This window comes from Oryctolagus cuniculus, chromosome 7 (assembly GCF_051225735.1).
Source record: "Oryctolagus cuniculus isolate XC-2025 breed Fujian yellow rabbit chromosome 7, ASM5122573v1, whole genome shotgun sequence".
In the NCBI taxonomy this organism is placed as follows: Eukaryota; Metazoa; Chordata; class Mammalia; order Lagomorpha; family Leporidae; genus Oryctolagus; species Oryctolagus cuniculus.
Genome location: NC_142873.1, coordinates 149871436 through 149884786, shown reverse-complemented (window position 1 = coordinate 149884786; position 13351 = coordinate 149871436). Strand labels below are relative to the sequence as shown.

Here is a 13351-nt window from a genome sequence, read left to right as displayed (position 1 = left end):
ACTTTATACACATATAATTAACTCTATACTAAGTAAAGAGCTCAAGAAATAGTATTAAAAAACACTGTTCCTCAACGGTTGAGACAGGGGCTGTTCAAAGCCATTGCATCTCGAAGTCAATTTCACTTCTATAGATTACCTTTTAGGTGCTCTATTAGTAATTACAGATTATGGAGAACATACGGTATTTGTCCTTTTGGGACTGACTTATTTCACTAAGTATGATGTTTTCCAGTTTCATCCATTTTGTCACAAATGACCGGATTTCATTTTTTTTAACCACTGTGTAGTATTCCATGGTATACATCCCATCATTTCTTTATCTGGCCTTCAGTTGATGGACATTTGGGTTGATTCCACATCTTAGCTATTGAGAATTGAGCTGCAATAAACATGGGGGTACAGATAACTCTTTCATGTGCTGATTTCATTTCCCTTGGGTAAACCCCAAGGAGTGGGATGGCTGGACCATACAGTAGGTCTATAGTCAGATGTCTGAGGTATCTCCATACTGTCTTCCACAGTGGCTGTACCAGTTTTACACTCCCAGCAACAGTGGATTAGGGGACTTTGCCAGCATTTGTTGTTTGTTGATTTCTGTGTGTGAGCCACTCTAACTGAGGTGAGGTAACTTGATTGTGGTGTTGATTGGCATTTCCCTGATGGCTGGTGATCCTGAGCATTTTTTCATGTGTCTGTTGCCCATTGGATTTCTTCTTTTGAAAAATGTCTGTTTAGGACCATTTCTTTACTGGGTTGTTTGTTTTGGTTTTTTTTGTGGAGTTTCTTAATCTCTTTTTATTTTTATTTTTTATTTTTTTGACAGGCAGAATGGACAGTGAGAGAGAGAGAGACAGAGAGAAAGGTCTTCCTTTTCCATTGGTTCACCCTCCAATGGCCACCACAGAGCGGCTGGCAGGCCGTGGTTGGCACATGGCGCTGATCTGAAGGCAGGAGCCAGGTGCTTATCCTGGTCTCCCATGGGGTGCAAGGCCCAAGCACTTGGGCCATCCTCCACTGCACTCCCTGGCCACAGCAGAGAGCTGGACAGGAAGAGGAACAACTGGGACAGAATCTGGCGCCCCAACCAGGACTAGAACCTGGGGTGCCAGCGCCGCAGGCGGAGGATTAGCCTATTGAGCCCTGGCGTTAGCTGTCTTGATCTCTTTATATATCCTGGCTATTAATCTTTTACCAGTTGCATAGTTTGGAAATAATTTCTCCCGTTCTGTCCGTTGCCTCTTCACTTTGCTGTTTCTTTCGCAGTGCAGAAGCTTCTCAGCTTGATGTAATCCCATTTGTCAATTTTGGCTTTGATTGTCTGTGCTCTGGGGTCTTTTCCAAGAAGTCTTTGCCTGTGCCAATGTCTTACCATGTTTCCCCAATGCTGTCTAATAATTTGATGGTATTGGGTTATAGATTTTGGTCTTTAATCTACATTGAGTGGATTTTTGTGTAAGGTGTAGGGTAGGGGTCTTGCTTCATACTCTGCATGTGGAGATCCGGTTTTCTCAGCACCATTTGTTGAAGAGACTGTGCTTGCTCCAGGGATTGGTTCATAAATGAGAGCACTGCAGGGTGCAGTATTCTGGGTTGATGGTTTTTTCTTGTAAGACTTAGAATACATCTCACCATTCTCTCCCAGCCTGTAGGGGTTCTGATGAGAAGTCAGCTGTGAGTCTCATTGGAAATCCTCTGATTGTAATCTGGCATTTTCTTGTGCACATTTTAGAATCTTCCCTTTATGTTTTACTGTGGAGAGTTTGACTACCGTGTGTCATGGTGAAGATCTTTTCTGGTCGTGTCTATGAGGAGTTCTATGTGCTTCCTGTACTTGGATATCCCTTTCTTTCTCCAAATTAGGGAAGTTTTCTGCAATTATCTCCCTAAAAAGGCCTTCTAATCCATTCTCTTTCCACACCTTCAGGAACTCCTAAGGTCATTTGATATATCCCATAGACCTCCAATACTGTTTCTTAATTTCTTCTTCCTCTCTGACTGTAAAATTTCCAGAGATTTGTCTTCTAACTCGGATATTCTTTCTTCTGCCTCACCGAGTCTGCTGTTAAGGCTTTCCACTGCACTTTTTATTTGTTCTATTGAATTCTTCACTTCCAATATCTTGTTTTGATATCACTTTAAAATCTCAATTTCATGGGAAAATTTTTCATTCATGTCATATGTAGATTTCTTTAGGTCATGGATTTGTTTCTGATTACTTCTAAGTAATCCAATGATCAATTTTTTGAATTCTGTTTCTGGCATTTCTTCAATCTCTTCATCTTCACATTCTAGTATTGAAGTGTTGTGTTCTTTGTGGGGGCATCACGTTGTCTTCCTCATTCTTGGTTCTTGATTATTATTAGGCATTTGCAGAGAAATTTGTTGTTGTTTTTCCCCCATGATAGCTTTTATCTTTGGACTATGCCTCTGTGGTTTAGTGGAGTGTCCGTTCTTTCATTGAATACCCACAGGTGTGTGCTGGGTGTGGTCCAGGAGCTCTGTGTAGTGCTCCAGGGTGAGGGGAGTTTCTCTCTCTCTCTCTCTCTTTTAATCAGAGAAGAGGATTAATCTGCTCTGTTGGTGTAGTCTTGTGCTCACTTCCTCAAAGGAGACCAATGCCTGGTTGCTACCCCCAGTGGATATAATCTTCATTTGCACTGCCACAAGAACCACATAAAGGATCCATGCAGTCCTTGGTGTGTGCACGAATCCCACAGCAATGACCCAGGGAGCCCCAGCATGTGGGGCCACCACAGTGACTGCCCAGTTTCCCAGCCACACCCTGCACCCTCCCACGCAGCCACAGTGTTTCCACAGTCCCAGCACACAAGGCTCCCACAGTCACGAGGACTCAGGCCCCTGTCAGTTCTCCCAGCCAGACTCAGGCTTCTCCTCTTGGCTGCTTGCTGGCCGTTTGGACAGGAGCTGGCGCAGCGTTACAGAATGGGGCCCACCCTCTCTTGGCTAGTTACAGGATGCTGGTGAGTGGTCAGGGAGAGAGAAACGTGCCCTTTCTTTCCCTCTAGGTCGGCAGGTACACTGTTCCCCCACAGGGCTCCAAGCCGGACTCCAGCCAGGCTCTTCCTGCAACTTTATCACCAGTGGCCTGGGCTCTGCAGTCTGGTCTCACCTCACTCCAAAGCTGGTGCTGAGGCTCTCGGCTGCTCGGTCCTGAGCTGTGCACGTCCCCACTCTCCACATAGGTCCACAGTGTCCCTCTAATTTGGGTGGAGTTTTCTCTCTAACTCTTCCCTGAGATTGCATTCTCTCCACTTTTTAAAAACGATCTTCCCCTAGACTAGAGCAGGAAGCGCCCTCCTTACTCCGCCATCTTGTGACACCCCAAGTCCCTGCTTCTGAGGATTGAGAAAGGGCCTCTGTGGACATTCTCATCCACCTCCTTTAGGGCACTGGTGCGAGAGACGCTCACAGATGATGGCGGAGTGGGGCTGGGAGTCCAGCTCCACCACTCAGCTCTGTTTTGACCTCCCCTCCCTCCATGCTCCTCTTGGACTACCAAGCTCCAAGCACTCTGGCGTCCTTCTTTAAACAGGCCAAGTCCACTCTAGCCTCCAGAGCTTTGTACTTGCCATCCCTTCCACGTGAAGTATGTTCCCTCAGGCCTTGCCTTGGCTGGCATTTCTTGCAAATGTACTTTCATTTTATTTGAAAGGCAGAGGGACAGAGACAGAGAGAGACCTTCCACCCACTGGTTCATTCCCCTAAACGACCACAATAGCTGGGACTGAGCCAGGGCAAAACTGGCAATCAACAACTCAATATGAGGGGCCGACACTGTGGGTAGGGCCACTGTTTGTAGTGCCGGCATCCCATATGGGTGCTGGTTTGAGTCCGGCTGCTCCACTTCCCATCCAGCTCTCTGCTGTGGCCTGGGAAAGCAATAGAAGATGGCCTGAGTGCTTGGGCCCCTGCACCTGTGTGGGAAGCCCGGAAGAAGCTCCTGGCTTCGGATTGGCATAGCTCCCGCCATTGCGACAATTTGGGGAGTGAACCAGCAGATGGAAGACCTCTCTCTCTCTCTGCCTCTGCCTCTCTGTAACTCTGCTTTCAAATAAATAAATAATTTTTTTTTAAAAAAGAACTGAACATGAGTCGCCTATGTGGGCTACATGGACCTAAGCAGTTGAGCCATCGTCGGCTGCCTCTCAAGGTGCGGTTAGGCACCCGAGTGGCATCATGACTACTGTGCCGAACAACCGCCCCTCCCTTAGCTGGCTTTTAGGTTTCCTTTAGGAACATACGGCCCACTCAGCCCAAACGTCACTCTCCCTGGCCTCCCCTGACATGAGCTGCTCCCACTCCTACCCCAGCCACCCACGCTTCAGCTGTGTGGCCCCGTCTCCGCGACTGGACACGGCCTTTGCTGATGTCTGTGGGTTTCTCGTTGATTCCCCGACTAGACTGACGCTGCAGGACCACCCACTGTGCTCGGCTGCAGCCCCAGAGCAGTGCTGATCTGCAGAGCGAGTGCTCAACGAGACCTCTTTTTTGAGAGGGATGTGAATGTCGATCCCACGTTAGAGACAGGAGACCTGAGACGCAGAGCACGGAAGGGCTCCGAGCCAGGAGGCGGCACGGGCAGGACGGGAGTCCAGGTCTGGGTCCAGGTCCAGGCTTCAGTGTTTCAGTGTCTGAGTTCTTTCCTGAAGGACGTGGAACATTCTGATGCAAACTTCCCATCCTGCTCCCCTTATCAGTTGTCCGGCCAGGGCCACCTGTGCAGCCGCAGGGTGTCGGGAACCCTGGCTACTGCCATTGGCAGTGCTGGGAGCTGTGGCCTTGGGCCGTGGGAAACTGGGTGCTCCACCACCTGTGCTGGGACTGGGCCCAGTCCAGCCCCCTCTGCCTGCTTGCCCTATATTAGAGCCCAGGCTCCCTCTGGCTCCCATAATCTCCAAACTCGCGATGCTCCGGCTGCTGAGCGCCCTCCTGCTGGTGGCCCTTGGTAAGAACGCAGCCCGCGTCTGTGCCCTGCGCTGCCTGGGCCAGGAGCCCTGAGATCTGCTCCCACCCTGGTCCCGGGGTCCCAGCCCCTGCTCCACAGGAGGGGTCTCAGCTCACACCTGGGGCACAGCAGTGGGGGCTTCAGCTTGGTGCTGGGGAGGAGGGGGGAGAGGGAGCAGGGGATGGAGCAGCTCAGGAGGGCTGGGAGCAGCACCCAGGGCTGGGGCGGCGTCCCTGGTGGGGGCAGTGAACGCAGCCGGGTGGTGAAGAGTCGGGCTCTGTGCTCAGACTGCGTGGGGGTGGGATTTCCACTCCCTGCTGAACGCTCCTATTCTCCTCTCGCGCTCCCCCCACTCGGCTCCATAGCCTGTGGTCCAGCCTTGTCCTGGTCTCTCAGGCCCACCTCCTTTGAGTAGTCTCCCTTGACTGACAAATCATGGTAACAGATAACATTGAGTGCTTTCTATATTGTAGATAGAATGCTAAGACTCTTTCTTTTTTCTTTTTTAAAAAGATTTATTTATTTATTTGAAAGTCAGAGTTACACAGAGAGAGGAGAAGCACAGAGAGAGAGAGAGAGAGAGAGAGAGAAAGAGAGAGAGAAATCTTCCATCCGATGGTTCACTCCCCAATTGGCTGCAATGGCCAGAGCTGCGCCAATCTGAAGCCAGGAGCCAGGAGCCTCCTCCAGGTCTTCCACACACAGGTGCAGGGGTGCAGGGGCCCAAGGACTTGGACCATCTTCTACTGCTTTCCCAGGCCATAGCAGAGAGCTAGATCAGAAGTGGAGCAGCCGGGTCTCAAATCAGCGCCCATATGGGATGCTGGCGCTTCAGGCCAGGGTGTTAACCCACTGTGCCACAGCGCGGACCCCAAGACTTCTTTCTTAAATACATCCGTAATCTTCTCACCGCTCCATGATGTCAGTCCTGTCATTGTCCCTGTTTCACAGATGGGGAAACTGATGCTCTGAGAAGCAGCTCATCCTGGAACAAGGGACCACGCTGCATTTCCAAGCCTAGGCAGTCTTTCTTCAAAGCTGCCACTCTTTTTTTTTTTAACAAAAAAGATTTTTTTTTTATTTATTTGAAAGGGAGAGAGAGAAAGAGAGAGAGAAAGAGAGAGAGATCTCCTATCCTCTGGTTCACTCCCCAAATGCCTGCACCAGCCAGGCTGAAGCCAGGAGCCAGTGGACCCAGGTACTTGAGTTAGCAGCTGCCTCTTGGGTGCCCCTCGGCAGTAATTTGGAATAGCGAGTGAATCCGGAACTCAAGCCAGGCATCAGATGTGGGGTGCGTGTGTCTCAATGGACATCTTGACCATGGCACCAAATGCCTACCCCAAAGCCTCCACCCTCTGTGAGAGTGGCCATCACTGTGAGAGGGCTTACTGGGGGCAGGCACAGTTTAAAAAAATATTTATTTATTTTGAAACTCAGAGTTACTGAGAGAGAGGGAGAGGGAGAGAGGGAGAGAGAGAGAGGTCTTCCAAGCACTGGTTCACTCTCCAAATGGTTGCAACGGCCGGAGCCGGGCTAGGCCGAAGCCAGGGGGCTGGGAGCTTCATCTGGGTCTCCCGTATGGGTGATGGGGCCCAAACACTTGGGCTTTCTTCTGCTGCTTTTCCAGGCCGTTAGCAGGGAGTTAGATCAGAAGTGGAGCAGCAGGGACACGAGCTGGTGCCCATATAGAACGCTGGCGTCACAAGCGGTGGTTTTACTGCTACCCCACAATGCCAAACCCCTGGCAGTGTTTTAAGTGTCAACCTCTTAGTGCTCCCATTGATGGAGGCTGCGTTTTTATCTCCATCCTGGGGCTCCGGGAAGCCCTGCGGTAGTCCCAGTGCTCACTGTTCATAGGCGGCTACCGAGGGTCAGAGAGGGAAAGGGGCTTGCACGGCTCACACAGCCCGTTTGTGGCAGAGCCAGGGCTGGGACCTGCCCCCCTTTCCTGCTGGGGACCCTGGGTGACTGATGCCCCTCCTCTCCTCTCTCTCCTCTCCAGCCTCGGGCTCTGGCCAACCTTCCCCCCCCTCTAGCCGCGTGGTCAACGGTGAGGACGCAGTCCCCTACAGCTGGCCCTGGCAGGTAAGAGCGGCGCCAGCGGCTCTGATTCCCACACTGGGTGCTGGACGCCGAGTTCTTTTTTTTTTTTTTTTTTTAGATTTATTTATTTTTACTTAAAGGCAGAGTTACAGAGAGGCAGAGGCAGAGGCAGAGAGAGAGAGAGAGAGAGAGAGAAAGTCTTCCATCCACTGGTTTACTCCCCAGATGGTTGCAATGGCCAGAGTTATGCCGATCCAGGAGCCAGGAGCTTCTTCTGGGTCTCCCACTGTGGGTGCAGGGGTCCAAGGACTTGGGCCATCTTCTACTACTTTCCCAGGCCACAGCAGAGAGCTGGATGGGAAGTGGAGCAGCCGGGACTCGAACCGGCACCCATATGGGAATGCCAGTGCTGCAGGGGGCAGCCCCACCCGCTATGCCACAGTGCTGGTCCCTGGACACTAAGTTCTGATTGCAAGGCCTCCAATCCTGACCCCACAGCTTCCTTTCCTGTCCCCACTTCAGCTGCCCAGGGCCAGGAGCCTCGGGACAGTTTGCTTCACATGGAGGTTTTGCCTGTTCCATCTGCAACTTTCACTGGGCTGTTTGCACTTAAAAGCTCAAACTGGGGCCGGGGAAGGCTTCACTCAAAGGGTTGATGCAGTGAGAGAGGAAGCCAGGCCCTGCGTCAGGGAGGCGGAGTCTGGGGCAGTGATTTCCAGAGCCTCGGATCACAGGACAGGGCCCTAAGGTCGGGAGCAGGAGGAGTGGGGAGTCTCACCAGGGCCGAGGAGGCGGCACCGAGCCCAAAGCTTGCTGTGCTGTGGAGCGGAGCTGCCATAGCCACACGGAGATGTGCAAATTAATTAAATCAAATAATGTTGTACTATCAGTCCTTCAGTGCCAGCCACATTCCAAGTGTTCTAGAGCCACCTGGGGCAGTGGTTCCCCGTGGACAGCAGAGAGGAGAACCGCTCCATAGCCCAGAACATTCCGTGGGCAGGGTCAGCAGGCGTGTTCTGTGAGGGGGCAGAGAGCGGGTGCTGCAGCCGTGTCGGCCATGTGGTTTCTCCAGCAGGGACTCAGCCCCGCCATCGCAGCAGGAAAGCAGCCAGAGACCGTCCTGCGCGAGCGGCCTGCGTGCGTGAACGCTTATGTCCATCACAGACCATGGGCGCCCTGGGCCGGGGGCCATAGCTGTCACCCTTGGTCTCCAGGGAGATCGGGAAACCCTGCATGTGCAGGAGACGGGAAGGGAGGAGAGGGCTCAGGGTAGTGGAGCCCCAGGGGACCCGAGAGGCCTGCAGGGCTGAGGTGCAGAACGGGGGTCTGAGAGGCCAGAGGGTCTTGGGGGCTCCCGGGAGACCGAAGGTTTGGGGAGGCCCCAGAGGGCAGAGAACGCTGGAGTCCTCGGGGCGACCACAGGGCGCTGCAGGTCTCAGCAGGGCCACTGTTTCTCAGAATGGCTCCCTCTCAAGCCGTGCAGTGCACAACCTCCACAGTAGTCCTCACCGTGCGCCTGGGCCTCTCAGACTCTTCCCGGGCCCCCAGGTCTCCCTGCAGTATGAGAGGGATGGGTCCTTCCACCACACGTGCGGCGGGAGCCTCATCAGCCCTGACTGGGTCCTGACTGCCGGCCACTGCATCTCGTGAGTTCCCCTGCTGAGCCCTCCCTGCCCCGGTCTTTGTCTCTGTGCCGGACCCAGGCCACCCGGGCCAGTGGGTGGCTATGGGGGGTTGGCAGTGATGCCCAAATGACGTCCAGTCCACTGGCAGGAGCTCCCGGACATACCAGGTGGTGTTGGGCGAGTACGACCGGGCAGTCACAGAGGGACCCGAGCAGGTGATCCCCATCAATGCTGGGGACCTCTTCGTGCACCCAAAATGGAACTCCTATTGTGTGGCCTGCGGGTGAGTGAGCTCCCAGCCGGGGCCCGGGCTCCTGTGCTCATCCCTCTGTGACCCCCACCTGCATCTAGGGGACTCCAGGGACAGCGGGGAGGGTGGGCAGCCCGGGCCCAGCCCCCACACACTGAACCTCAGCACTAACCTCCCTCCCTGCAGAGGGGATAGCAGGGCCAGGGAGAGGCAGGAAGCCCCCCCACGGCTGCTGGGCTCCGTGGCTCTGCAGCCCAGGACCCCTCAGGCACCTGCCCCAAGTCCAAGGTTTCCTGTGGTCAGCACAGGTCCATCGGCACAGCTGGGTTCCCCGCCCTGGGGACGAAGGAGGAGCACTGGGCAGAGAGTCAGGCCCCGGCAGTCACTCCCTGAGTGGCCTGGGTGTCACGGCCCTACCTGGGCCTCAGTTTCCCCTTGGTCAGAGGGTGACCTGCAGCAGGGCTTCCTGGAGGTGGTGATGGGCGGGGAGGCCCCGCTCAGCCTCACCTGGTACTCACCTGTGTGTCCTGGTGGCTCTGCCTTTTCTGTGAGAGGAGCACAGGAGGGGGCGGAACCCTGGGAACCACAGTGCAGGAGGGAGGGGCCACCGTGCAGGTCAGTGATGGAGACACAGCCCGTCCTGGCAGGGCTTCTGGGGCTGTAGAGAGACCAGGAGACCCAGGCAAATGTCTTTCTTGATAGCAAGTAGAGCAGTGGTTTCCAAGGTGTGGTCTGAGGGGCAGCTGCATCAGCATCCCCTGGGGCCCTGTTAGAACATCAGCCTTCAGGCATCGGCCAGGCCACAGCCTCAGAAAGCCTGGGGTGAGCTCCAGAATCCTGTGTGGTTTTAAAAATTTTACTTATTCAGAAAGGAGAGAGAGAGAGAGAGAGAGAGAGAGATCTTCCATCTGCTAGTCTTCCATCTGCTAGTTCCCTCCCCAAGTGCCCACAACCGCCAAGGCTGGGCCAGGCCAAAGTCAGGATCCTGGGACTGTGCCTGGACCTTCCAAGTGCGTGTTAGTAGCGCAAGCTCTCGAGCCTTCACCTGCTGCCCCCAAGATGCGCATTAGCAGGAAGCTGGAGTAGGAAGTGGAGCGAGGAGCTAGACCCTGGCACTCCCAGATGAAATGCAAGTGTGGCAAATGGCCTCAAAGGCTTGTCCCCAAACTGTGTTTCATGCGTCTTCCAGGGTGTTCTGATGCAACTGGACTGTGGGACCACAGGTGGCCATCGAGGATAATTTGAAGGCTGAGGGCATGGGCTGAAGGGGCAGGAGGGGATCTGAGGGGGGCAGAGGAGCAGTGGGGGTCCCTGTGAGGTGAACACCCAGGAAAGAGGCCCAGGGTGGACCTGGTCCAGTTGGAGGCCCAGGCTCCGTGTGACTCTTCCCTCCCTGCAGCAATGATGTCGCCCTCATCAAGCTGTCGCGCAGCGTGGAGCTGACCCCTGAAGTCCAGGTGGCCCAGCTCCCTCCCGCGGGGGACATCCTGCCCAACGAAGCACCCTGCTACATTAGCGGCTGGGGCCGTCTCTCCAGTACGTGCTGACCAGGGAATGGTAGAAAGGCCTGGGGGCGGCGAGCGCATGGTCTTTGGGCTTTTCTCCTTCTGAGCACCTCAGGGGGTCTCCTGAGGGTTAGGTCTAGGGATGCAGAGGTGCACAGGCACCAGGATGGTGGGATTAGTGGAAGGAGGGTCTCCGTCAGGCCAGGATGCAATGTGTGCCTGCAATGCCCCACATCCAGGCCCCTAGTCCTGCTCCTCAGGCCACTGGCTCATTGCTCTCTGTCCCCACAGCTGGCGGGCCACTCCCAGACAAGCTCCAGGAAGCGCTGCTGCCCGTGGTGGACTACGCACACTGCTCCCGCTGGGACTGGTGGGGCTTCACCGTGAAGGAGACCATGGTGTGCGCCGGCGGGGACATCGTCTCTGGCTGCAACGTGAGTCAGCTCCCACCACGCCAGGCGCACAGGGCCAGGTCCTCCAGCCATCCCCAAGGGGGCGGAGGAGGGGTCTCTTCTGCTGGCCAGTCAGACTCCAGGCCAGACAGGACATGGGGGAGGTCAGCGCCGTGCAGACAGCCCTGATCCTGGCTCAACTGACCTGGGGCGGCCGCCATCCCTCCTGGGGCTCAGGCGGCCCCAGCAGCACAGCACGGGGCACTGGCACCAGGACATCCCAAGTCACCCACGCTGTGTTCTGAAGGGACCCTGAGCCCCTGTGTTAGAGGCGCGCGTGAGCGTCACGTCCATGAGTGACTGCGCCACCGGCAGTGGGAGCCGGCGTCTCCCAGGGCTTCCTCTCTGCAGGTGTGGGGCTGAGGTCAGCTCTGTCCCAGCTCATGCCCAGCAGCTCCTGTGGGACAGACCCTGCTCCCGGCTCAGAGGAGCCCCTGAGGCTCAGAGGTCAACACTGAGGGTGTGGTTTGCAGTCCCCAAGTTCAGGATCAACTCCTGACCCTCAGACACGGTTCAGCCCTGCCCCCTCTGACTGCTGCAGGGTGACTCCGGGGGACCCCTCAACTGCCCCGCAGCAGATGGCTCCTGGCAGGTGCACGGCGTGGCCAGCTTCGTCTCCTCCCTCGGTTGCAACGCCCTCAAGAAGCCCACGGTGTTCACCCGAGTGTCGGCCTTCATTGACTGGATCCAGGAGGTGAGGACAGGGCAGCCTGAGGGCTGCAGGGCGGGGGCTGTCCTGAGAGGGGCTGGGGCACAGGGAGGAGGGGCAGATCCTGGGAGGAGCTGCAGGGGTCCTGGGAGGGCAGGGGGGGAGGGGCCTTGGGGACATGGCAGAGGGCAGGGGATTAGCTCTGCCCTGTGTGGCCCCAGGAATCCGCAGGCTCTGGGTGGAGTTTGCACCTCCTGACTCAGGAGGGCTTCTCAGGGGTGTGCTCTGGTTGGGTCCTTACTTGTCACAGAGCACAGAGGGCCACGGCGCCCCCTGCTGGGGGAGATGGGAAGTGAGCCATAATGGTGAAGGCTGTGAGAGCCAGGGGAAGCTGAGCCCCTTAGTGTCATCTGGTGACGGCTGGTCAGAGAGGGTCAGGGTTGTCCATGGTGACTGCAGTGAGCACCGTATAGACTGGGTAGATGAGCACCAGGACTGGGCTGGGGCCTTGGTTATGGTTGAATCAGGACCCCACAGGCTGAGTGCTGGGATCACCACTCCCATTAGAGAGGGCAAGTCACTCCCCCAGGGCCACATGGAGAGTGAGTGGGGCTGGGAGCTGCCCCAGTTCCACGGACTCCAGAACCTGTGACCCTCACTCCACTCTTCTGTCTTTTCCCAGACCATCGCAAACAACTAGGACCAAGGCCCGGCTGTCCATGCTGACCCCACGTCCTGTGTAAAGAATAAAGAGCTCTCTCAAGTCCCGAGTGGATCTGTGTCCGTCAGTGACTTCCCCCCGGCCGGGTCCTAAACCTGAGAGCTGATTTGCAGACGAGACCAGAGCCCCCTCTCCTGGGAGGACCAGGACTGCATGAGGCCTGGGAGAAGGAGTGTGATGGGGAGACTGACCCCCTTGGTGTGCCTGGGGCTGGAGGTTCAGGCCCTGGACTTCCAATGTGGAAACTGAGACAGAACCAGGAAAATTGGGACAAGTAGGTCAGCCTCGGGTAGAGCCCCACAGAGAGCAGCAGCTTCTCCATTCAGGCACAAAACACAGTGACACCTGCGGAGAGACTGAGCCGACACCCTCTCGGGAGGCCAGTGACAGACAGAGTGGAAGGACCAGGGGTTCTGCCTCCACTGGCTGGCAGGAGGAAGGCTGTGGTCATTCTTTCATTCAGTACCATTGATTCCTTATTTCAGAGGAGGGCTCCGAGGGGAAGGGACAGGTGGGTTCATTAGTTAAAGAGAAGTTAGCATGGCAGAGGCATCCAGTGAACACTGATCAGCTGCCTGCCCCTGGCAGGCTCCAGGCTGGGAGTCCAGAGGTGAGAGGGAGACCCTGGGCTGCAGGGCAAGGAGCCAGGCACAGGCACAGGGACACAGGTGCAGGGCTGCACACAGGCCGGTCCTAGCAAGCAGTCCTGGAGGTCAGAGCGCCCTCTGCTGTGCAGGCGGAAGAAACACACACAGCCCATTCCCTGCAGAACTCCCCATAATGAAGCGCGGCCCAGCAAGGACACGCGTCAATCACTGTCAGTATTACTGTGTCCCACTGTTCCCTCCTCTGGATTTAGCCTTTCTGGGGAGCAGGTGTTTAGCCCAGCCCTTGTGTTGCATCAGAGGCCTGAATTCAGTTCCCGGCTCTGGATCCTGACACCAGCTTCCTGCTAATGCAGACCCTGGAAGGGAGCGCTGGCTCAAGTTACTGGGCATCTGCCCTCACCTGGGAGACCTGGGTTTTGTTCTTGGCTACTGGCCCGACTCAAGCCATCGAGGGTGTTTGAGGAGTGAACCAGGGGATGTGTGTTTTCTCTACCTCTCAAATAATCTTAAGGAAAATTTTAAATAAAAA

At 55.6% G+C, this 13351-nt stretch overlaps 1 protein-coding gene across 1 annotated transcript; it reads left to right on the top strand.

Annotated features, from left to right (window-relative positions):
* The first annotated feature begins 4911 nt into the window (after nt 1–4911).
* On the top strand, nt 4912–12263 carry LOC100349163 (proproteinase E). Its single transcript, XM_002715997.3, has 8 exons — nt 4912–4969; nt 6972–7054; nt 8561–8658; nt 8786–8920; nt 10287–10423; nt 10684–10826; nt 11386–11538; nt 12176–12263. Exons 1-8 carry the CDS (start codon nt 4930–4932, stop codon nt 12191–12193), a joined length of 807 nt encoding a protein of 268 aa, XP_002716043.1. The 5' UTR covers nt 4912–4929; the 3' UTR covers nt 12194–12263.
* The last annotated feature ends 1088 nt before the right edge of the window (nt 12264–13351 follow it).